This window comes from Bos grunniens, chromosome 17, assembly GCF_055505025.1.
Source record: "Bos grunniens cultivar Pamir isolate PY7600 chromosome 17, Bosgru_T2T1.0, whole genome shotgun sequence".
NCBI classification, from domain to species: domain Eukaryota; kingdom Metazoa; phylum Chordata; class Mammalia; order Artiodactyla; family Bovidae; genus Bos; species Bos grunniens.
Window position 1 is genome coordinate 52,273,207 of NC_141181.1, and position 26,223 is coordinate 52,299,429.

Consider the following 26,223-nt stretch of genomic DNA (forward strand, 5'->3'; position numbering starts at 1 on the left):
AAGCTCTGGGAGTTGGTGATGGACAGGGAAGCCTGGCATGCTGCAGTCCACGGGGTCGCAAAGAGTCAAACATGACTAAGTAACTGAACTGAACTAACTGAACTGTACAACTGTGCTCATTTCACATGCTAGTAAGGTCCCGTTCAAAATCCTTCAAGCTAGGCTTCAGTAGTAAGTGAACCAAGAAGTTCCAGATGTATAGGTGGGTTTAGAGAAGGCAGAGGAACCAGAGACCAAATTGCCAACATTGGTTGGACCATAGAGAAAGCAAGGGAATTTCAGAAAAACACCTACTTCTGTTTCATTGACCACTAAAGCCTTTGACTATGCAGATCACAACAAACTGTGGAAAATTCTTAAAGAGATGAGAGTACCAGACCACCTTACTTGTCTTCTAAGAAACCAGTATGAGGGTCAAGAAGCAACAATTAAAACCGTATTGGTTCAAAATTGGGAAAGGAGTATGTCAAGGCTATATACCATCCCCCTGCTTATTTAACTTATATGCAGAGTACATCATGTGAAATGCTGGACTGGGTGAATCACAAGCTGGAATGAAGAATGCTGGGAGAAATATCAACAGCCTCAGATATGCAGATGATACCTCTCTAATGGTAGAAAGTAAAGAGGAACTAAAGAGCCTCTTGATGAAGGTGAAAGAGGAGAGTGACAAAGCTGGCTTGAAACTCAACATTCAAAAAACTAACATCATGGCATCTGGTCCCATCACTTCATGGCAAATAGATGGGGAAAAAGTAGAAGCAGTGACAAATTTTCTTTTCTTGGGCTCCAAAATCACTGCAGCCATGAAATTAAAAGATGCAAATCTAGACAGAGTATTAAAAAGCAAAGACATCACTTTGCCAAAAAAGGTCCAGTTCGTTAAAAATTGTGGTTTTTCCAGTAGCCATGTACAGATGTGAGAGTTGGACCATAAAGAAGGCTGAGCATCAAAGAACTGATGCTTTTGAACTGTGGTGCTGGAGAAGACCTTTGAGAGTCCCTCAGACTGCAAGGAGATCAAACCAGTCAGTCCTAAAGGAAATCAACCCTGAGTACTCTCTGGATGCTGAAGCTGAAGCTCCAATACTTTGGCCACCTGATGGGAACAGCCGACTCATTGGAAAAGCCTCTGATGCTGGGAAAGATTGAGGGCAGGAGGAGAAGGGGGTGACAGAGGATGAGATGGCTGGATGGCATCATCAACTCAATGGACATGAGTCTGAGCAAACTCCAGAAGATGGTGAAGGACAGGGAAGTCTGGCGTGCTGCAGTCCATGGGATTGCAAAGAGTTGGACATGACTGTGCTACTGAACAACAATTTTGTGAGCTGTCTTATAGATAATGAAACCCCCACCAGGTGGAAGAAATTAACAACATGATGACCAGACTGTAGCCGTGACATGAGATGCCACAATTCTGAGAACCGGCCTCAAGGAAACGGGAACAAACTGACCGTGGAACTGAAGATTAACTATACTTAAAACAATCAAGATGACACTAGCCAGACCACCAAAGACAATTTCAAAATGACTGTCAGAACTGACTGTGCTGTTTCTGCATGGAGCCCCCTCCCTCTGTCCATAAAAGTTCTTTGCCCACTGGTTGTCATTGGGGAGGGGCGTTAGGCCTTTGGACAGGCGTCCACCCTCCGCCACTCACCCCTCATCCCCATTACCAGCATCCAAAATAAAACAAACGTTGCTTTTCACCAACCTTGCCTCTTTAGCTCTTGAGAATCGAGCAGTCAGACCTGCGTTCAGCAACTCTGAGTCACGTGCTGTCCACAGCTGGTGGGCCTAACTCTCTGCAACCAGGGACCACCCAGGAAATAACACACACTCCTGCCCTTACCTTGGTCATCTCCACACAGTTTCGGACACAGTGAACACACATTTTGTCAATCTCATTTGCATTGGGATGCAGAATGATCTCTGGCGCCGTCAAGATGGTTTCCGTTTGGAACAAAGGGACGTTTCCAAGGACTAAAGAATTAAAAGACTGCAGATTCCTAGGAGGGGTCAATAAAACAGACTCAGGACTCAGCAGAGTGAAGTAGATCTGACAGCACAGAGTCCTAACTACCGGACTGCCAAGGAATTCCCCACACACACTGCCTTTACAACATGTAATACGAAGATAACTCACTTCAGGATGAGCTTTGTCAGGACCTCGTAGATTCTATTTTCCCAGTATTCATAGTAGGAGGCCAGCTTGGGGGCCTTGCCCGTGTTGGTGTGGATGACCAGCCCCTCAACTTTTGTCAGAAGAGGCCCAATGGCAAGATACCACCTGACCATGTGGTCCACGTCCTTGGCCCGTTCTCGTTCAATGTGTTCAAAGAACTCCTTGACGCCTGCAGCAGAAGACATCTGTTAAAGCTCTTCATGGACACGGGAAAGGACATTACTCAAAAAGCAACCCAAACATGAGCTGTACATCTCGCAAATACAAAAGCAACCTCTAATCTTGACCAAAAGCAGAAAACAAGTCAACACCATCCAAAGCAAGACACATCCAAAGCAAAAAATACATGACCACATGGGGTTGAATGCTGATTGTGCATGCTATGTCTTTGGGCAATCTTGCTTGCCTTGAAATGCTTGTTAACTAGTCCTGAATTCCTTGTTGACTAAGTCCAAGAACATTTAAAATACCATTTGAACAAGCACTGGGACGACCCAGAGGGATGGTATGGGGAGGGAGAAGGGAGGAGGGTTCAGGATGGGGAACACATGTATACCTGTGGCGGATTCATTTTGATATTTGGCAAAACTAATACAATTATGTAAAGTTTAAAAATAAAATAAAATTAAAAAAAAACACACAGTTCACCTTCCTGTTACAGAGTTATTGACAAAAGAACCATTAATCTTCATAGACTCAGGAATCTGTAGAACTAAGCAATACATAAAACGTGACAAAGAGTAAGAATAACCCATTAGGTTTCCAAGTAACTGCCTGAGATCGTGAGGCACGGTTTTATTCCATTTGTGCGATAAAATGTGTGTGTGTGTGCACAGTCATGACCAAGAGACTTTTCCTCCCACAATCAAAAGAAAAAAGAAGCCAGATCTACCTGGGAGTTCGTCCTCACTTTTAGGTGCTGGATATTTAAAGAGATTTATGGACTCTATCAAAGTAAGTCTGGAAGAAATGTCATCTGCATTCTTATGAATCTGGTGGACAAGGGACTCAAATTTCCCAATGGCCTGTTTGCACCGAGTTATGTAGTCAGCAATACCTTTGGAGAGAAAGAACAAAAGAAAGATACTTGGCTTTCAACACTTCCTTCCACATCCCTCCCACCAACAACTGTAATGTTAATACCACATCCCTTCACAGGAAGGACCCTGCTCCTTCCATCCCCTTGGGTCTTCCAAGTGACAAAGACCCACTTGGTCCCTGGGGACTGGAACAAAGAGCCGGTGCTCAGAATCAACCAAATGATACATTTCTTCTGTCCACATTTTAGCATAATTGTATCTGAAGCACCATGAGGATAAAGAAGTTCAGCCCTCTTGTCCTCTCATTGCCATGGCAACCTGAACCCTCCACCCCATGCCACTGTGCCTGCAGTCTCCTCTGGCCTGTTGCTTAGAAAAGTAAACAGCAAGAACATGCATAGTAAACCCGAATTAAGAATTTATGATTAATCGGGCAACAGCCTAAGCCTGTGATGTTTATTACATCATCGAATCCTTACAACAACCTATGAATAGGGTACGAAGATTGTGCCCATTTTACAGATGAGGAAGCGGAGCCCCTGAGAGGTTGAGTCACGTGGGTGGAAACTAGGTATTTAACCCAGGGGTTTTGCTCTGGAGTCCATGGTCCAAACACACATATTCTCTGTACAAAGGAAAAGGGAGAAAGAGGAAAAAAGGAAATGACAAAGAAAAAGAAGATGTGGAGCAAGAGAAGAGAAGTAGGAGGAAGGGCAAAAAAGGAAAAACAAGGGAAAAACAAAAATGCCTTGTTTATTTTTTAAAAAGTAAAGGAAGAAGAATGTATTTTTCCTTATTCTTCCTGCTAAATACAGCTAAGACCATGAACATTATCCATAAAACAAGCATAGGACTCTGAAAGGGGGAGAGACAGCTAACTGAAATAGACTATCCCCTGAGCCATAAAACAAACCTCAACAAATTTAAAAGAACTGAAATTATACTCAGTATGTTCTCCAACCACAATGGACTCAAATTATAAATCAACAACAGAAGATAACAGGGAAATCTCCAAACACTTAGAAACTAAATCAGATCAGATCAGTCACTCAGTCGTGTCCGACTCTTTGCGACCCCATGAATCGCAGCACGCCAGGCGTCCCTGTCCATCACCAACTCCCGGAGTTCACTCAGACTCATGACCATCGAGTCAGTGATGCCATCCAGCCATCTCATCCTCTGTCGTCCCCTTCTCCTCTTGCCCCCAATCCCTCCCAGCATCAGAGTCTTTTCCAATGAGTCAACACTTCACATGAGGTGGCCAAAGTACTGGAGTTTCAGCTTTAGCATCATTCCTTCCAAAGAAATCCCAGGGCTGATCTCCTTCAGAATGGACTGGTTGGATCTCCTTGCAGTCCAAGGGACTCTCAAGAGTCTTCTCCAACACCACAGTTCAAAAGCATCAATTCTTCGGCGCTCAGCCTTCTTCACAGTCCAATTCTCACATCCATACATGACCACAGGAAAAACCATAGCCTTGACTAGACGGACCTTTGTTGGCAAAGTAATGTCTCTGCTTTTGAATATGCTATCTAGGTTGGTCATAACTTTCCTTCCAAGGAGTAAGCGTCTTTTAATTTCATGGCTGCAGTTACCATCTGCAGTGATTTTGGAGCCCAGAAAAATAAAGTCTGACACCGTTTCCACTGTTTCCCCATCTATTTCCCATGAAGTAATGGGACCGGATGCCATGATCTTCGTTTTCTGAATGTTGAGCTTTAAGCCAACTTTTTCACTCTCCACTTTCACCTTCATCAAGAGGCTTTTTAGTTCCTCTTCACTTTCTGCCATAAGGGTGATGTCATCTGCATATCTGAGGTTATTGATATTTCTCCCGGCAATCTTAATTCCAGTTTGTGTTTCTTCCAGTCCAGCGTTTCTCATGATGTACTCTGCATATAAGTTAAATAAGCAGGGTGACAATATACAGCCTTGACGTACTCCTTTTCCTATTTGGAACCAGTCTGTTGTTCCATGTGCAGTTCTAACTGTTCCTTCCTGACCTGCATACAAATTTCTCAAGAGGCAGATCAGGTGGTCTGGTATTCCCATCTCTTTCAGAATTTTCCACAGTTTATTGTGATCCACACAGTCAAAGGCTTTGGCATAGTCAATAAAGCAGAAATAGATGTTTTTCTGGAACTCTTTCGCTTTTTCCATGATCCAGTGGATGTTGGCAATTTGATCTCTGGAACTAAATAACACACTTCTAAATAATCCATGGGTCGAGGAGGAAGTCATAAAGGAAGTTTTAAAAATACATCGAATTGAATAAAAATTAAAATACAACTATCAAAATCTGTGGGGCATAACTAAAGCAGTGCTGAAAGGGAAATAGTACCAAATGCATACATTAGAAAAGAGGAAAAATATCAAATCAATTAAAGTTCCCACCTCAAGAACCTCTAAAAAAAGAAGTAAAATAAATTCCAAATCAAGCAGAAGGAAATAATACAGATGAGAAGAAATTAATAAAATTGAACACAGGAAGACAACAGATAAAATCAATGAAACAAACGGCTTCCATAAAACTAATCTCTAGCAGGACTGAAAAGAAAAAGAGAGAAGATACAAGTTAACAATACCCAGAATTAAATAGGAGGGACCACTAAAGACAGGTATTATAAAGATAATAAGGGTACAATAAGAAAAACTCACAATGAATCTGACAAGTTAGATGAAATGGACACTTATTCAAAAAGCACAGACTACATGACTCACCCAATAGGATATTAATCCCTTGAACCGTCCTACAACTATTAATGAAATGGAATCTGTCATTTTAAAACTTCAAAAAAAAAAGAACAAATAAAAGCAATCACTACACAAAACCCTGGAGAAGGGAATGGCAACCCACTCCAATATTCTTGCCTGGAGAACACCATGGACAGAGGAGCCTGGTGGGCTACAGTCCATGGGGTTGCAAAGAGTCAGACATGACCGAGCAACTAAGCATACACAAAACCCTGCACATTATGCTCAAAACATATTTGTTAGGGACTTCCCTGGTGATCCAGTGGTTAAGAATCTGCCTTGCAATGCAGGGGACACGGGTTCAATCCCTGGTCAAGGAACTAAGATCCCCACATGCCATGGAGCAGCTTAGCCCACACGTTACAACTAGAGAAGCCAGGGCATTGACCGCAACTACTGAGCCCACAAGCCACAGCTGGAGAGTCCATGCGCCACAACAAAAGGTCCCATATGAGGCAATGAAGATCCTTCGTGCTGCAATTAAGACCCAACGTAGTCAAATAAATAATAAATATTTTTTTAAAGCATGGTTTGTTAACCATATCTATGTACATACGGGCTTCCCTTGTAGCTCAGCTGGTAAAGAATCCGCCTGCAATGCGGGAGACCAGGGTTCAATCCCTGGGTTGGAAAGATCCCCTGGAGAAGGGAAAGGCTATCCACTCCAGTATTCTGGCCTGGAGAATTCCATGGACTGTACAGTCCATGGGGTCGCAAAGAATCAGACATGACTGAGCGACTTTCACTTTCACATACATACAAAAATTGTAATTCAACTAAGACAATCTAAAAGAATGATTGCATCCCAAAGTCTAAAAGGCAATAGATAGATGAATTTATTACCTAGTGAGTTCCAGTTCAACCTCTTGTATCCAGATCTAAACACTCTTAATAACTCCTGGGAATGGTCATCAAGAAGAAGAGACTCTGCCTCATTTAACGTTCCTGTGAGCATGTGATAATGATCCAACATACGTTGTATCCCATCCGTGTACCTGTACATTACAGGAAAGTCACTGACATTAGAAAAATGGAGCTCAAAAAACTCAATAATCTTATAATACGTTACAAAAGACCAATGCCAGACTAAAAATTTAAAAGAATGTCACTCTTCCCAAAAACTTTCCTTTTTGGAACATATTGGTTACTTTTTAATTTAAAAATGTTATTTATAGGGAACTCTATTCAATACCCTGTAATGACCTATACGGGAAAATAATCTAAAAAAAGAGAGTATGTATATATGTGTGCATGCTAAGTTGCTTCAGTCACGTCCAACCCTTTGTGACGCTATGGACTGCAGCCCGCCAGGCTCCTCTGTCCATGGGATTCTCCAGGCAAGAATACTGGAGTGGGTTGCCAAGCCCTCCTCCAGGGGATCTTCCTGACCCAGGGATGGAACCCATGTTGCTTACATGTACCTTCACTGGTAGGTGGGTTCTTTACCACTAGTGCCCCCTGGGCAGCATGTACGTGTAACTGATGTAGAATCATTTATAACTGACTCACTCTGCTGTACAGCAGAAATTAACACAACATTATAAATCAACTATAGTCATATTGAAAGTTCCTCAGTCATGTCTGACTCTTGGCGACATCATGGACTATAGCCCACCAGGCTCCTCTGTTCGTGGAATTCTCCAGCAGGAATACTGGAGTGGGTTTGCCATTCCCTTCTCCAGGGGGTTTTCCCAACCCAGGGATCAAACCCAGGTCTTCTGCATTGCAGGCAGATTCTTTACCATCTGAGCCACCAGGGAAGCCCCCAAATCAACTATACTCCAATGAAAATTAATTAAAAAATAAAAGTGCTATTTAAGTTAACATGAAATGTTTATCTTTACTATTTCAGACAAATGTATTAATACAAATTTTAAACATTTCTTAGTTTTCATTTCTAATGCGGTGAACATTGATAGTTATAAAATCCACAAAAATGAAAGCCCTGGTATGGGCAGGGGGGTGGTTCTCAATAATTTAGAAGAGTGTAAAGGGGTCCCAAGATAAGAAGTGTTGACCGCTGATTTAAAAGAAGAATCTGTTTACCTAAGAAATTTGTCCTCCTGGAGAGCAATGTTCCTTGCTAATTCGGGGACAGGGAAACCTAGCTGTTCCAAGTACTTTGTTTCATTAATAATCTCCCTGAGAGCAGGTGAAAAGTTGATTGAGAAAGCAGCCACTCTGTCAGGGTTTGTGGCATCATCACCAGCGGCAGAAGTCTGTGGGGGAGACAATGTTTCATAAGAGTGAGAAGGGCTGTCCACAAAGCAATCAGATCAATGCAACCCAAGTTATAAATGTGAATTTGAAAAAAATCAGTGGAGGGGTTTTGCTGCCCTGACAGAGCAGGGAGCTGACCAGAACTAAGCTAGAAGACATACTTGGGTAAACAGAGTTTTTAAAGAACTTGATTTAGCACTCACGTTTGAAAATTGGGCAATTGCATGACAAAAATCCAAAAATCTGGCGTCCCTCAAAAAATAGGAAAAGCTGATGATAAATGACAAGAATAGACTGAAGCTGGGGAGCGGCTGTCCCTTTTGAATAGGACACAAGCCATCCAGTTCCTGATAAGCTCTACCTGGCTTCTTCACTCATTTTAGTACCTACTTTGGAACTTAGGAGACCATAGATCTGAAACTGCCAGGCCCAGGTCTTTCCTTCCTCACTGTTAACATTTAATTTGTTGAGCACTTGGTATATGCTGGGCCCCGTGCCAGATGAGGATGAATCCCGTGAAACTGAGACAGGCTGGGACCTGGGACCCTTTGCTGCAATGCTTGCACCTGGACACACTTCTCCTCCAGGAACAAAATACAAAGAAATTATATGGGACTAAAAATAACTGCATACACCTGCAGTTGGAGCAAATTCTAGACAAAAGATACAAAAAGACTGAAAAATCCTTATTGCCACTTCTGAAGAGCCATAGCAAAAACAGGGTGTCGGGAGCAAAAGCTCCCTGAACTCAACACCACCAAAGGGATGGGCAAATTACTTAAGCCACCCCTCTGGCCAGACCCCCTGGACACACCCCTACCCTCACCCCAAATAATGAGCAAGCTCAGCACCCGATGCTCGGGGAGTGAGTGAGCAAGGGAACGGGTTACTTCTGACTCTCCATTGCTGCAGCAGGGGCCCCCAGTAAAGCCTTGCTTTGAATTGTTTATCTGGCCTCTAGTCAATTTCTATTGATTGGGGAAGGCCAAGAACCCTGGTTGCTATCAAAGTGAGTTAGTTTCCTGTAAGTTAAAAATAATCAACCATCAGCGGTTTGAACCTGTTTCGTACACGGTTCAACTAATACTTTGCATGTTCGTGGTCATCTGATCCAGGCCATTTTACAAACTGGGTCCCTGAAGCCCAGAATTAAGCCAAGGAGTCAGAAGGGTTGCCTGATCCCCACCTGTTCCCTGACCATGACATTTTGCTACCTCCAGGTTTTCCCTTCCTGCCTCTTTTCTTCTCCCTGGTCAACCCCTGCCACCTCTGCCCTTCTTTGCCTTTGATTTTGGAAATACCTCTCAACTTCGTGAGAGTCAACACATCAGACCTCAAGGAAATGGGAGTTACCATCATCTTACACAGCCCCCACAGTCTGGGACGTGTGTGTGTATGTGTGTGTGCACACACGCATGTCAGTGCTCAGTCGCGTCTAACTCTTTGCAACCCCATGGACTGTAGCCCACCAGGCTTCTCTGTCCACGGGATTCTCCAGGCAAGAACACTGTTTCAGATCTGAAAAGATGCACCTTAGTAAGCAGACTCTTCTTCATGAGAGTTGGCAGGATTTGTTCCGTCGTCTCTCTCCACTGCTCATACTTTCTATCTTCATAGTCTTTCATCATCCTACCCAGTTCCAAATATTTTTGTTTGACCTATCAGAGAAGTCAGGCAAATGTCACTTTGTCCTTGAAAATAACAATTTTTTCTCTCTCCTGAAAAAAAACATCACTTAACACTTTATGCAAGAGGAAGCAGGCAGATTTGCACAAATTTGGATGGTTTGCCTGCCACGGTATGGCTTAAACTCTAGGCTGATTAGGAGGACTCACAAACCTCAGCCCATGGCTGGGAGCTCAAAAAGAATGACAGTTATTCATGACTTGTGAAGACCATATGAAATTCAAATTTCAGCATCCATAAATGAAGTTTTATTAGAACACATCTGTTCATTTACATGTTATCTACCACTATCTTTCTAGAAAGGCAGAGTTGAATAGTTGCAACAGGGGCCATTTGACCCACAAATGCCTAAAATATTTATTCTCTGGACGGTTAAAGAAAAGGTTTCCTAGCCCTTATGATGTAACAGACAAAAATGCATGAAGAGGAGGGACAGTATTATCAAAAAGAGCATGGTCACCCTCTGGAGAGGCTGAAGATCAAGATCAGGAGGAAGTCATGTGATTGTCACCTGGAAGCTGTCATAGATATATCATGTCATACATATGGAGATGTGGTCCCCAGGGACCACAGGAAAGACTAAGTTGCAGGCATGGATTTGAAATTGAGCTGCTTTTCATGCAGGCAACTCTGTATAGCCAGCTCATGCTCAGGGGTCACCTGGATTGAAGGAGCCACCTGGGCACGCTCAAGGCTACCCATCTACAATTAAACCGTGAAATCCAGGACTTCCCTGGTGGTCCAGTGGTTAAGAATCCACCTTCCAATGCAGGGCACATGGGTTTGATCCCTGGACAGGGAACTAAGATCTCACATGCCTTGGGGGCAACTAAGCCCGTGTGTCACAACTACTGAGCCTGAATGCCGCAGCCTGCGTGCCCTGGAGCCCGTGTTCCACAACAAGAGGCACCACCACAATAAATCCATGCACTACAAATAGACAGGAGCCCCCGCTCGCCACAACTAGAGAAAGCCCAGGCGCAGCACTCACTCAAGACTCAGAGCAGCCTAAATAAATGAATGATTTTTTAAAATGTAAAACTCAAAACAGGCCTGTTGCAGCAGACATAACATACTTCTCTTCCTCCATCACTGTCCAGGATCTCCTCTACTTCTTGAAATCTGAGGATGGTGTGCTTAATCCGGAAGAACAGGGACCGTTCCCAGTAGATTGCACCTGCCACCGGGGGATGGTTCTTATACAACGGGGGGTTGTCGAGGTTCTGGACAAAGATTTTGTTAACTATGTCAATCTGCAAAGCAATCAGACATATTCCATAAGTGAGCAGTATCAGCATGCGAGCCAAGACAAGATTGAACTTGAGATTTGTATCTTTAAAGAAATGAACATGGAATGTCAAGAAATACTTAAAGGTACAGAATAGGGCTTTTATTACTTAGTCTCTACTGCTTTTTCTTATACTCTGCAGGAATTTTTGGTTTGGTTTAACATATGCAATGATCCAGACTGCCTTGTACTTACAGACTGTGTACAATCATTCGGTGGACCATTTTTTGGCCATGTGGCTTGTGAGATGTTAGTTCCCCAGCCAGGAATTGAACCCAGGCCCTTGGCAGTGAAAGCACAGAATCTTAACCACAGATCGCCAGGGAATTCATCATGGAAATTCTGAAATCTGTTCTAGACATGACAGGTGGCCAGGCCTCCTGCATGGTATGTATGTGTGTGTGTACATGCCACTGAGGTTTTATAACTGTTTATCATGTAATATTTTTCTAAATGTGGTACAATATGCATGACAAAAGTCACCATCTTAACCATTTTTCAGTGTGCATTTCAGTGGAATTAAGTACATTCATGCTGATACAACTTAGCAACTGAACAACAACAAAATGCTGTGCACCCATCACCACCATCCATCTCCAGAACTTCTTTCATCTTGAAAAGCTGAAACTCTGGGTACCCATGAAACACAGTAACTCCCCATTTACCTCTCCCTCAGCTCCTAGGAACGCCTTTCCACTCTGTCTTTTGACTTTGACTACTCCAAGTACGTCATGTAAATAGACTCATAGAGTGTTTGTCTTTTTATAACTGGCTTATTTTAAAGCCCTCAAGGTTAATTCATGTTGTATTAAAAGCACATGGCAGAATCTCCTTCCTTTTTAAAGCTGAATAATATTCCATTGTACAGATATACCACACTTTGTTTATCCACTGGTCTATCAATGGACCCTTGGGTTATTTCCAGGTTTTGGTGGTTGTGAATAGTGCTGCCATGAACATCAATGTTCAAATATCTCTTCGAGACTCTGCTTTCAATTATTTGTGTTTATGCACAAAATGGAACTGCTGAATCATATGGCCTGGGCTTGCACTTTAAAATAAAATTTTGCAACCATAATTCAAAAAGACACATGTACCCCAACATTCATTGCAGTGCTGTTTACAATAGCCAGGACATGGAAGCAACCTAAATATCCATCAATGGATGAATGCATAATGAAGTTGTAGTACATATGTACAATGGAATATTACTCAGCCATGAAAAGGAATGAAATTGGGTCATTTGTAGTCATGTGGATGGACCTAGAGTCTCTCATACTTGAAGTTAGAAAGAGGAAAACAAATATCATATATTAATGCATGTATATGGAATCTAGAAAAAGGGTACAGATGAATCTATTTGCAGGGCAGGAATAGAGATGCAGATGTAGAGCATGGTCATGTGAACACAGCAAGGAGAGGGGAGCGGGGGATGAATTGGGAGAGTAGCACTGACCTCTACCATGTATAAAATAGACAGCTAGTGGGAAGCTACTGGACAGCATAGGTAGCTCAGTCTGGTGCTCTGTGATGACCGGGGGGGGGGTGGGATGGGAGAAGGGTGGGAAGGATCAAGAGGGAAGGGATATATTAATATGTATACCTGTAAGTGATTCACATTGCTGTACAGCAGAAACTAACAGAATATTGTAAAGCAATTATACTCCAATAAAAATAATAAATTAAAAATAAATAAAATATGTATGTCACACTCTCACATGAATAATTAGGTGTCAGAGGCAAAATAAGTTCTGCCCCAATAATGGTCTTGATCTCCAGAATTTGTGAATATATTATATGATAAGGAGGAATTAGGTAGCAGATGGAGTTAAGGTCGCCAATTAGCTGACCTTAAAATAAAGAGATGATCCTGGATTATCTAGGTGGGTCCAATGTATAATGAGTATCCTTACAACAGGAGTGTGTATATGAACATACACGTGACCTTTACACTATGACACTCTTGTTACTATGATTGTTACTATGACTATTCACTCAGGGCCCATCACAATGTAATGGCATATAAGATTGATGACATATAATACTGTACTTCATAAGTTCCTACTGAATTTCTCCACTAAATAAACAAACCCACTTCCTTTTGGTTACCTGTTTTGGTTATACAACATGCTATTTTGGGGAAATTCCACAGTTTCTCTGAATTTAGATGAGAAAGACAACAGTGTGGTCCAATTGCTTACACTTTGCCAAGTGTATTTTCACTGCTACAACAGCCACAGATTTTTTTCAGTTACCTCTTTGCAATACTGTGCAAGGATATCATTAAATTTCATCATCATTTGTCGATTAATGGCCTCCCGTGAACGAATATGTTTAAATTTTAACAGCATATCAAATGCTGCTTCAGCTGATCGAAGTGTCTTAAAAGATTCATCAATAAAATTTTTTGCTTCTTTCTCAATAACCTGCCAAAAACAAACAAAAAAAGCCAAAAAAAAACAAAACCCTTAGGACCCTGTACTTATCCCACAAAAAGCAAAATGTCAAGAAAGAAGCAAAACAAACCAAATCAGTACCTTGAGAAGGATTTCCATTGTACTCTAGTGGAAGCTATAGTGTTAGCTACAGTATAGGTAGGTACAACTCCTTGCAACCCCAGGGACTGTAACCAACCAGGCTCCTCTGTCCGTGGAATTCTTCAGACAAGAATCCTGGAGTGGGTTGCCATTCCCTTCTCCTGAGGATCTTCCCGACCCAGGGATTGAACCTGGGCCTCCTGCATTGCAGGCAGATTCTTTACTATCTGAGCCACCAGGACTTCCCTTAGTGGAGGCTGGGGTCCAAATAAAAATAGCAGACCAGCTGCTGCATCGGTTTTCTGCTCTCTCCCTTCCACTAGTCAAAATGATGGAAAAGGAAATTTTTAAAATATTAACTCATATAGACAAAGAAATGGGAGAGGACACAACAGCAGAGATAGTTCAGATAAACCCATTCCGTCCAGGGAGTAGGAATGGGGACAGAGGACATTGAGAAATGTTCATTTTCACCTTATGCTCTTCTGCACTGTTATCATTTTTCACCAAAAAATCAGGGATCCCTTTTTATGATTTGGGAAAAAAAAAACCCTAAACATAACTAAATAACCCAACAGAATCACGGTATCCACTTTCAAGGTCAAATTGAAGGATGTGTGACTTGCCAGGACTTCGATCTTGAAGTCGTCCATCACATATTTCCAGTACTGGGAGCACTTGATGCTGAAGGGGTCAAAGGTCAGGTTTTCCATGGGGGTGACCAGGCCGTCCACCCTGCACAGGACATCATCGATGCGCTTGGGATCCCCAGTCACCGCTTTCAGCTCCGGACCAAATATGTTGTAGAATTCCTCCACGACCTGTCCAATCAAACAAAACGAGGGAGATGACCATTTGGTTTTCTCATGATGCTCCTGATGTTACTAATAAATGGATTGTGTCACACAGGTAACTTCCTCTCAGTCTAAGCCCTTGGGTTACCCACTGCACAAAGAGTCCCAGATGCCCTGACACAGTTGTCAAAGTTTTCAGACTCAGGACCCTACCCCCTCTTTCTATCTCTTCCCATCCTGCTCATCCCCTGTTGCCTCATAGTCACTCCAGGCCTCTTTCAGATCCATGTTCCTTTCTGTCTCAGGGCCTTTGCACACACAGTGTAAAACGTCTAGATGCCTACTGGGTGTGTGTGTGTGTTAAGTCATTTCAGTCACGTCTGACTCTCTGTGATCCCATGGACTGTAGCCCACCAGGCTCCTCTGTCCATGGGATTCTCCAGGCAAGGATACTGGAGTGGGTTGCCATTCCATTCTCCAGGGGATCTTCCCAACCCAGGGATCAAACCCACATCTCTTACATCTCCTGCATGGACAGGCAGGTTTTGTTTTATCACTTCTGCCACCTGGGAAGGCACAGGTACCTACTACTCATCATTAAATATGCCTTCATCTTGTCTGACCCTTTAGAACAGGGTACGCCCCTACATGGGTAACTCAAACAGTAAAGAATCTGCCTGCAATGCGAGAGACCTGAGTTCAGTCCCTGGGTTGGAAAGATCCCCTGGAGAAGGGCACAGCGACCCACTCCAGTATTCTTGCCTGGAGAATTCCATGGACAGAGGAGCCTGGTGGGCTACAGTCCGTGGGGTCGAAAAGAGTTGGACACGACTGTGTGACTAACACTTTCACTTTCAGGCCCCTACACACACTTCCAGAGCCCCCTCTCTTCCCCTTTCTTAGCACTCATCTCAGCTGTAGCTATGGAACTGAGTAATTTTTTTCCTCTCATAAGAATTTTTTGAGGTGGACCATTTTTAAAGTCTGTATTGAATTTGTTACATTACTGCTTCTGTTTTATGTTTTTGGTTTCTTTCGCCCGAGAACCACGTGGGATCTTAATTCCCCAACCAGAGATGGAACCCGCACCCCATGCGTTGGAACACAAAGTCTTAACCACTGGACCACCAGAGGAATCCTTCCGTGTGATTAGCATGTCCACCTTCTTTCTCTTCCACTAGACTGTGAGCTCCGTGAGGCAGAGATGATGTACATATAGAGCAGGCTTCATAGGTGTGGGACTCAGGCAGGCGCACAGGGCCCCAGCCTCCAGAGGGCTCTGGGCTGGATTGAAGGCTCTGCTATCACCATCCTGAAATTCTCGACCACTTTATCTCTGAGCTTGTGTTTTGCAAATGAAGTCTGAGGGGGGAGGCCATCATGCATGTGTGTGAGCAGAGGAGATAGGCAAAAGCTGGGTGTGGGCTGTCCACAACACCCCATCGACAGGCAGCATGTGAGGCCCCGTGAGCAGAGACTCCTAGGAGAGCCATGATGCGCAGGAGTTCAGGAGACTCAGGGCCAGTACGAGTCATCATGTTTCAGCTGCGATGAGTAAACAAGGACAGTGACAGCTCAGAGAGGCCACCTTCTCCCTCTGAAGCAGAGCTGGCTTCCAATATTTCATAATAATCATAAATTTAATACTGTGAATCCTACTGTACAACTGTAACCTATATAATGTACAACAACTACATTTCAATTTTCTAAAACAAATGTTTAAAACAAGAAAACCAAGGAAAACCACTGGCAGTCCAGTGGTTAAGATTCTGTAATTTCACTGCCGAGGGCCCAGGTTCAATCTCTGGTTGGGAAAATAAGATCCTGCAAGCTGAGCACTTGGGCATTTAAAAAAAAAAAAAGTGGGGAGACGGGTGGGGGAATGTCACAAAACTGAAGGGAAAGCTGCAAAGGTCAGGTGTGCTTTGGGACATTCTGGAACATTCTGTCTGCTCTGCAGGCATCTCTCCTGGCCAGGCCCTCCTGACCTCCCTGCTCCCAACTGACAAGGAGAGATCCACATCGTCAAAAAGCCAAACTGCCTTCCACGGAGCAAATCCCAGATCTGACCGCTTTTGCGTGCATTGAAGACCCAGCCTCCCTACCTGCAGGATGTCATAGAGGTCCTGGCAGATGGTGGCCATGTAATCCGTTCTCTCGAACAGCCGTTTCCGATCAAACTCCCACCGAGCTTCTCTCCCCGAAGCCTCAATCTTGGCCCGGGTGTCGAAATAGGCCTTTTTCCACATGTTGAGGGTGTTCCTGGCCTCCAAGGTCTTGTGCTGTGCACTCGCTCGGTTTTCTCTGGGAAGCAAAGAGACGCTGTGATGCGAAGGAGGGCAGAGCTGCTGGGAGGCGGGAAGTTGGAGCCATGCTGCTCCCTGGTGGGGAGGGACAGGTTCTAAGGGGACAATCCTAAGCAAGGAGCTGAGCCTCTCTGATGACATAGCCTCATCACAAAAAGCTTCCCAGGCAAGAGACTGTTCCGCCAAGAAATTTGCAGCAAAGCGATTTGCAGCAGTGTGGGCAGGATTCCAAGCCATGGCCCAGGTTGACCTTCACCACAGCTGCCCCTCAATGGGCAAAGCTTTGGTTTACCCAATAAGTTTTCCGTTTGAGCTTGAAGGGAACCTGGTGGCCTTGGGTCCACGGGGGGAGGGGGGAGGGGCCGTAATACTGGAGGCAAAATGATAATAGTGAGATTTTGGTACCTATTTCACTTATATAGATTATTTGTTAAGAAAGTAAAAAAAAAGAGAGAGCGAATTCTCTGACCGTCTGGCTGGTTAGGACTCTGCACTTCTGCAGGGGGCACGGGTTCAATCCCTGGTCAGGGAACTAAGATCCTGCATGCAGCTCAGCCAAAATAAAAGAGAGAAAGGGAGTTAAAAAAAAAAAAAAAAAGATCGGTGTCCCCTTCCAGATTTGATCCTCAGAAGCTATTCCACCTGAGGGGATCCAAGGTCCTGGAGTGAAGTTCCCTCAGACCATGTGCTTCAGTCTCTCCAAGGATAATTTGCGACCCCATGGACTGTATCCACCATGCTTCTCTGTCCATAGAATTCTCCAGGAAAGAATACTGGAGTGGGTTGCCATTTCCTCCTCCAGGGGATCTTCCCGACTCAGGGATTAAACCTGGGTCTCCTGCATTGCAGGCAGATTCTTTACTGTCTGAGCCACTAGGGAAGCCCCTAATTAAAGAAGATGGTCTTGATTAATCTACACAAGTAGAGTATTATTTGGCCATAAAAAGGAATGAAGCAGTGATACAGGCTACACCATGGAGGAGCCGTCAAAACACGATGCTGAGTGGGAGGAGCCAGTCATAAAAGACCACAAGTTGTCTGACTCCATCTGCATGAATGTTCAGAAGAGGCAAGTCCACAGAAAGTAGATCAGTGGTTGCCAGGGTTAGGAGGGGAGGGGGGAGGGGGAGAGGCAGCTAAAGGGCCTGGGGTTTCTTTCTGGGATGAAGGAAACTTTCTAAAATCACTGATGACTATGGATGCACAACTCTGAATCTATTGGGCTGGCCACAAAGGTCATTGGGGTTTTTCCATTACATCTGCTGGAAAACCCTGAACGAACTTTTTCACCAAGTTTTTACCAAAAGCACTCAATTGTATGTTTTAAATGGGTGATTTGTACAGAGTATGAATTATGTTTTGATAAAGCTGTTCAGGACTTCCCGGGTGCTGCTAGTGGCAAAGAACCCTCCTGCCAATCCTGGAGACATAAAGAGACGGGGTTTGATCCCTGGGTTGGGAAGATCCCCTGGAGGAGGGCACGGCAGCCCACTCCAGCATTCTCGCCTGGAGAATCCCATGGACAGAGGAGCCTGGCGGGCTCCACCTGTGGGGTCGCAAAGAGTGGGGCAGGACCCTTAGCACACACAAAGCGCTTTAAGGGCTTAAGAGACACAGAGCGCCGCCCAGTCTTACTTGAACAACGTCCGCAGATTCACCACTTTGCAGACTCTCTCGGCGATCTCCCAGGCAATGCGCTCCATGAGCGGAATCATCCTCTCGTCTTTGTTGTAGTGGCGGGAGATAATCCACACCATCCTCAGGGCGCTCATCATGGAGGGGATTGTTTCCAAGACAACGTGAAAGCTAGATCCGTGTGTGATGTTCTAACCGGAGAGGCGGGTGCAAACGAAAGAGCAAGGCAGGCTGGCTCAGTCTCAGGGCGACCGGTGTAAGAGAACAAGCAGTGTGCAGGAAGTTTCCCTTTTTTTAATTTAAAAGATATTTTAAGATGGTATGGAAATACTCAAATGAACTTTTTGGCCAACCCAATTATTAAATGTATTTCTGGATTTTATTACTTTTGGGGGGAAAAAATATGCTCCTGTTGCAGGTCTGTCAAGTTTAAAAAAATTTTTTACATTATTTTCCATATTCTTTTCCATGATGGCTTACCACAGGATATTGAATATTATTCCCTGTACAATACGGTAGGACCTTGTTGTTTCTCCAATCTATAGTGTACTTAGCAGTTTGCATCTGCTAGCCCCAACCTCCACTCCTGTCTTCTCCCACCCACCTCCCTCTTGGCAACCACCGTCTATTCTCTATGTCCCTGATTCTTGTTTCTGTTCCATAGATAGGTTCATTTGTATCATATTTTGGATTCCACATATAAGCCATATAATGCGGTATTTGTCTTTCTCTTTTTGACTTACTTCACTTAGTGTAATAATCTCTGGTTGCATCCGTGTTGTTGCAAATGGCATTATTTCGTCCTTTTTCTGGCTGAGTAATATTTCATTGTATACATGTAACACTTTTTTATCCATTCATCTGTTGATGGACATTTAGGTTGCTTCCCTGTCTTGGCTACTGTACACAGTGCTGCTAGGAACATAGGGGTGCATGTATCTTTTTGAATTAGACTCTTGTCTGGCTATACAATAGCCCAGGAGTGAGATAGCTGGATCATATGGTAATTCTATTTTTGGTTTTCTGAGGAAAAGTGAAAGTGAAGTCGCTCAGTCACGTCCAACTCTTTGCAACCCCATGGACTGTAGCCTACCAGGCTTCTCCATCCATGGGATTCTCCAGGCAAGAATACCGGAATGGGTTACCATTTCCTCTCCAGGAGATCTTCCCAACCCAGGGATCGAACCTGGGTCTTCCACATTGGAGGCAGACTCTTTAACCTCTGAGCCACCAGGGAAGCCCATATTTCTTTGAGCCCCCCTTTTTTTGGGGGGGGGCAAGAATACTGGATTGGGTTGCCACTCCCTTCTCCAGGAGATCTTCCTGACCCAGGGAATACTATTTTCCACGGTGGCTGCACCAGCTTACATTCCCACCAATAGTGTAGGACATTCTTCTTAATTAAAAAAAAAAAGTTCTTATCATGGAAGAAAGTGTTTAACAAACAAAAGAAGTTTGAAATAGGTAGTGACTTTGGGCCACTTGTGCTGCTGTTATGCGCTGATGCAGTATGCACTGACGTGGAAAGATAAGATTTACAATTAAAATAAATAAAGCAATTTGCAGATATATATATGGAGTATGGATGTGTGTATACATATGTAATTATTCTATATTTAGTGGCAAGAGTGCCACTGAGTGAGTCAAAGTTGGCATTGCTGCTGCTGCTGCTGCTGCTAAGTCACTTCAGTCGTGTCCGACTCTGTGCGACCCCATAGACAGCAGCCCACCAGGATCCCCCATCCCTGGGATTCTCCAGGCAAGAACACTGGAGTGGGTTGCCATTTCCTTCTCCAATGCATGAAAGTGAAAAGTGAAAGTGAAGTTGCTCAGTCGTGTCCGACTCTTAGCGACCCCATGGACTGCAGCCTACCAGGCTCCTCCGCCCATGGGATTTTCCAGGCAAGAGTACTGGAGTGGGGTGCTATTGCCTTCTCCGAGGTAATTTTATCCAGTGCCAGTATTTTCCAGGGTATGTGCCCTTTGGCAAGAAGTAAGATGATTTTTGACAACAGAACTTTTAAAAAATATACTTAATTTAAGGAAAAAATATATACTTATTTTAAGGAACTTTCAAGATTGTTAATGCATGAAATGTTTTGCTACCATCTGATCTTGATTTCTTCTATTAACTTCATTTCCAGTTTTCTAAATAGTTGATTAAAACTTAAGAAAGAGAAAATATATACTTACTTTAGTGTACATTAGAAATAACTGTCGTTATATCAAACCAATACCTGCACAGGCTTGATTGTTTAAGACGAGTCTATATTACCCACACAAAAATATATGAATAAATCTAAAGTTAACTTAAAGAAAAGTAAGTTTCCGATTCACAAAGGGATGGCAAAAAACCACAAAAGCAATTACATGAGTGCTAGAAGCTGGCCTTTCACTGGTCTTCGCAAGCCACTTACTCTGCAGAGATGATAAATAAAGTTTGAGCAAGGAAACGTTATCACCAACATCAATTTAGAGGCAGATTCCACTTGGACCTCAAGCCCTCGGATTTGACCAGCTGTTTTATCGCTTTCAGGGGACCACCTAGATCTTTATCCAGGGGCCACTTGTGCTGCTGTTATGCGCTGATGCTGTTGACCCCTGATGCTGCTCCTGACATGCTGTGTGCTCTGCATGCATAAGTTAACTTGAACCTTCCAGCCACCGTTTGAGGTAGGTTCTCTCATGAGCTCAGTTTTCCAGAGGAGGAAACAGGCTCCGTGAGGTTGTATATGCAGCTGCGGGATATTCAGGACTGGGGTCAACACATTCACAGTACTTCACCACACAAAGAGCACCCCCCAACCACACAAATAGGACTCTTACTGGCCTCATTACTAGAACAGTAATAATGACTCCTGGCCTTGGAATACTGTACTGTGTGCATGATAAATCAGAGGGGAGAGGAATTGTAAAAGAGGAAATTACACTTGTGGTGGGAATGTAATACAATGGTGCACTCACTGTGGAAAAGAGTTAAATATAAAATGTTCACGGACAGTTAAATATAGAAATATTGGGACTTCCCTAGTGGCCCAGTGGTTAAGAGTCTGCCTTTCAACGCAGGGGACATGGGCTCCATTCCTGGTCAGAGAAGTAAGATCCCACATGCCCTGGGGCAACTTAGCCTCTGCACCCCAACTAAGGAGCCGACAAGCCACAATGAAGACCCTCCCCACCCCCGTGTGCTGCAACTAAGACCCGACACAGCTGTAAATAAAGAAAGGTTTTTTTGAAAACACAGAATTATCATACGACCCAATAATTCTACTCCTGGGTATATGCTCAAACGAATTGAAAGCAGAGACTCAAACAAATATCTGTGCACCCAGATTCATAGCGGCATTCTTCATAATAGCCAAAAGGTGGGAAACAACCCAAAAGTCCATCAACAGAAGAATGGATAAGCACAATGTGGTGTATACAGTGCAAAATTACTGAGCCTTAAAAAGGAACGAGATTCGGACATACACTATAGCATGGATGAATCATGAAAACATTATGTTGGGACTTCACTGGTGGTCCAGTGGCCAAGACTCCGAGCTTCCAATGCAGGGGACCCGGGTTCAATCCCTGATCAAGAAAGTAGATCCCACATGCTGCAACTAAGACCCAGTGTAGTCAAATACAAAAAAAAGAAAAGGAAAGAAAACATTATGTTGAGTGAAATAAACCATACACAGAAGGACAAATAGGGTATGGTTCCATTTCTATGAAATTCCTAAAACAGGCAAATTCATAGAGTTGGAAATTAGAATAGAGGTTACCAGGGGCTAGGGGGAAATCAGAGTTGTGGTTTAAGGGATGTTGAGTTCACATTGAGGACAGTGAAAAAGTTTTGCATATAGGAGGTGACGATGGGTACCCAGCACTGGGTATGTATTGAATGTTACCAAACTTACTCTTACAAGTGGTTTCAATAATAAATATGTTATATATATTTTACTGCAATTTTTTTAAATGCTGAATAAACAAACAGAAGTTAAATCCATGTGGCTGACTTTCCAAAGTGCAGTGCACCCAGCCTACCTTGAAATGACGTTCCACTGTGGAAAGAAACCTCACGTTGTCTGAGGCCTCCATGTGGAACTTGAACAATTCAGTTAAGACGGGCTGCAAGTTGGCCACAAGCAACGAATCTGACTCCTTCATCACATCCAAGACTTTTCTGACTATTGGAAGCTTTGTTTGTTCGTGCAGAGCACTTAGGGTGGCATTTCTTTCCCTCCAGAATTCAATTTCAGCCAGAGGACCATTACCCTGCGATGAGCACACAAACATCATCATCATTAGTGGGGAATGGACACTGTGGTTGCTCCTCCAGCATCCACGCCTCTCTTCCCAAAGACTCTATATTTAAGCTAACCCACACAAGGAGTTCAGGGGCAGACACCTGACCTAGGATGGTCCAATCAGAGGGAATCTCAGGACTCCAGTTGGGAACGCTAGACACTCCATCTTTCTCTGGACAAAGTGGTGTGGGAATGTGGAGTCAGAAACTGCTACAAGTTGTCACCATGAAGGAGACCAGTCCGAGGAGGAAGCCCACTCAGAGAGGAGATTGGAACCAAGAAATTTACAGAGAAACCCAGCTAGATTGCCAGAGTCCTGATCCAACTGTATCTGAAACCAGCATTGCCCTCTGGACTTTTCAATGAGCCAATAAATCCTCTTTCTTGCTTAAGCCAGCTTAGTTAGATTTCCTGGTTGTTTTTTTCTTTTTTTTTTTTCAGCTTAAACATCCTGACTGATATATAGTATTATCTTTATCAATATCAGGAGACATCTGGTAGCACACTAACCTTAGAAAGCCCAAGAATGACATCTTAGGTATGTTTACTTTAATATTTTTAACAAGATCACAAAACAGTAAGAAAAGAGGCTAGACCACACAGATTCCTAGACTCTTGGCTCTTTCTCAGGATGGCAAGCATGAACTGGATTCAGTTCAGTTCAGTTCAGTCGCTCAGTCATGTCCGACTCTTTGCGACTCCATGAATCACAGCACGCCAGGCCTCCCTGTCCAACACCAACACCCAGGGTTCACCCAGACTCACGTCCATCGAGTCAGTGATGCCATCTAGCCATCTCATCCTCTGTTGTCCCCTGCTCCTCCTGCCCTCAATCCCTCCCAGCATTAGAGTCTTTTCCAATGAGTCAACTCTTCCCATGAGGTGGCCAAAGTACTGGAGTTTCAGCTTTAGCATCACTCCTTCCAAAGAAATCCCAGGGCTGATCTCCTTCAGAATGGACTGGTTGGATCTCCTTGCAGTCCAAGGGACTCTCAAGAGTCTTCTCCAACACCACAGTTCAAAAGCATCAATTCTGCAGTGCTCAGCCTTCTTCACAGTCCAACTCTCACATCCATACATGACCACTGGAAAAACCATAGCCTTGACTAGACAGACCTTTGTTGGCAAAGTAATGTCTCTGCTTTTCAATGATATGTAGGTTGGTCATAACTTTCCTTCCAAGGAGTAAGCGTCTTTTAATTTCATGGCTGCAGTTACCATCTGCAGTGATTTTGGAGCCCCAAAAAATAAAGTCGGACACTGTTTCCACTGTTTCCCCATCTATTTCCCATGAAGTGATGGGACTGGATGCCATGATCTTCGTTTTTTGAATGTTGAGTTTTAAGCCAACTTTTTCACTCTTCACTTTCACTTTCATCAAGAGGCTTTTTAGTTCCTCTTCACTTTCTGCCATAAGGTTGGTGTCATCTGCATATCTGAGGTTATTGATATTTCTCCCGGCAATCTTGATTCCAGTTTGTGTTTCTTCCAGTCCAGGGTTTCTCATGATGTACTCTGCATATAAGTTAAATAAGCAGGGTGACAATATACAGCCTTGACGTACTCCATTTCCTATTTGGAACCAGTTTGTTGTTCCATGAACTGGATTAGGGATCTGCAAAAGCATTGCACACCTTACCTGTGGTGTCTTTTTCATCTGGCCCTCAAGGGCTGTAGAAATCTGATTCAACCAGTTTATCACGCATTGCTCCAAAATTTCAACTGTTTCTGGGTCAGCTGCCAGATCAGATACCTCTCCCTCTACGCTGATGCTTGGCATTTCTAACTTGATCTCACCTAGGAGAATAAAAATGGACAGTCAGTCAGGAGTTTGGAGGAAATGGTTACAGACAATAACCTTCAAGGTAATTCTGGATCTTCTCTCCACACATGAGTATATAGTGGTACATTACGATCCTCATATTCCTCTATATCACTCTCTTAAAAATCTCTTTCATTAGAATGTACTAAAACGTTTTATTTATTTATTTGGCTGCATCAGGTCTTACAGTTGCAGCACGTGGAATCTTCCTTGTGGTGCACAGGCTTTAGGGCGTAGGCTACATAGTTGCAGCATGCAAGCTTAGTTGCCGCCCCACCCGGCATGTGGGATCTTATTTCCCCAACCAGGGATCAAACCTTCATCCCCTCCATTGAAGGAAGATTTTTAACCGCTGGACCACCAGGGAAGTCCCTAAAACATTTTAGATAATTAGATCACCGTAGCAGCATCAAGTGCCATCAAAATGATTTAGCTATTTATTAATAAGAATTCCTGAGTTTACAACCTAATGTCAATTTAAAAACTGAACAAACAACCAGATCACAATAGATATTCGAGAACGTCTCCAGCATGAAACAGACAATCCAAGATAAGTCAGCAACAATGACTTCAGAGGACATTGAGATAAAAGAAAAGATGGGGGGGGCAGTCTTAATTCCAACTATTAGAGATTTGAGACAATATAGCATCCATCAAACAAGAACAGAATGCTATGGAAAAGGTACAGTCACAGAATAAGTGAAAGTCTAATCAAAAGTTGTGAAGGTAAAAGTTGAGGAACTCTTTAGGCACTCTTTAGGATCTCTTTGTCTGTGTATTCTACACAGAGACGGAAAACACAAGTGAAAAGATAAGTAACAGAATCAGCAGCACACACCCAATAGGAATATTAGCAAAAGGAAACAGACAAATAGTGGAGGAAATTATCAAGAGAGTTTTTCATACTAAAAGGCTAGATCTTCAGACTGAAAATACAGAGTGCTTAGCACACTGAATCTCATACAGTGCTTAGCAACATGAATGCAAAATGAACCTCACAAGGTCCACATTCTCCCTGACTGAAATGCCCTTGCTCCCCAATTCCACCTACCAATGCATTGCTCATCATTTCAGATGAGGTCAAATGCTGCCACCTCCAGGAAGTCCTCTTTGATTTCCTCACCACTTCTCCCAAAGGGTCTCACTTTTCCAAGCCCTAAGGACCCTAACATCTATCTCAAGTTACTTTTTCTGCCATAGTTCCTTGGGCCCTGGATCATAAAATCCTTGAAGACAAGGATTTGTCATTCTTCATTCTTCTTTATGTTTCTTACAAAGATCAGCTCTGTGTCTTTCACATCAGGAGCAGGTAAAAAGAACAATCATTAATTAATACCAAAAAATCTCCTGGACTCTTAATTCTTCTTTTCAGGAATTTTTTTTTAATTACAGGATAATTACAATACTGTGATGGCCTCTGTCATACATCAACATGAATCAGCCATAGATGTGTGTGTGTGTATATGTACATATGTCCCCTTCTCTTGAAACCCTCCTCTCCTCCCTCCTCATCCCACACCTCTAGGTTGTCACAGAGCACAAGTTTGGGGTTCCCTGCATCATAAGTCAAACTCCCACTGGCTCTCTATTTTACATATGGTCATGTATATGTGTCAATGATATTCTCTCAGATCATCCCACCTCTCCATCCCCCACTGTGT

The 26,223-nt window shown here is 43.4% G+C and overlaps 1 protein-coding gene across 1 annotated transcript in view; it reads right to left on the minus strand.

The window, feature by feature from the left end:
• The window catches only part of DNAH10 (dynein axonemal heavy chain 10), a 157,001-nt gene that overhangs the window by 111,528 nt on the left and 19,250 nt on the right, over positions 1–26,223 (minus strand). The window contains exons 7-19 of the mRNA XM_086347331.1: positions 24,380–24,537; positions 22,478–22,708; positions 18,449–18,639; positions 16,613–16,811; positions 14,340–14,534; positions 13,432–13,602; positions 10,965–11,141; positions 9,735–9,860; positions 8,029–8,201; positions 6,826–6,977; positions 3,081–3,245; positions 2,150–2,357; positions 1,856–2,012 (exon numbers count right to left, since the gene is read on the minus strand). Of these exons, the coding sequence (XP_086203457.1) occupies positions 1,856–2,012; positions 2,150–2,357; positions 3,081–3,245; positions 6,826–6,977; positions 8,029–8,201; positions 9,735–9,860; positions 10,965–11,141; positions 13,432–13,602; positions 14,340–14,534; positions 16,613–16,811; positions 18,449–18,639; positions 22,478–22,708; positions 24,380–24,537 (2,303 nt within the window). The remainder of the gene's footprint in view (positions 1–1,855; positions 2,013–2,149; positions 2,358–3,080; positions 3,246–6,825; positions 6,978–8,028; positions 8,202–9,734; positions 9,861–10,964; positions 11,142–13,431; positions 13,603–14,339; positions 14,535–16,612; positions 16,812–18,448; positions 18,640–22,477; positions 22,709–24,379; positions 24,538–26,223) is intronic.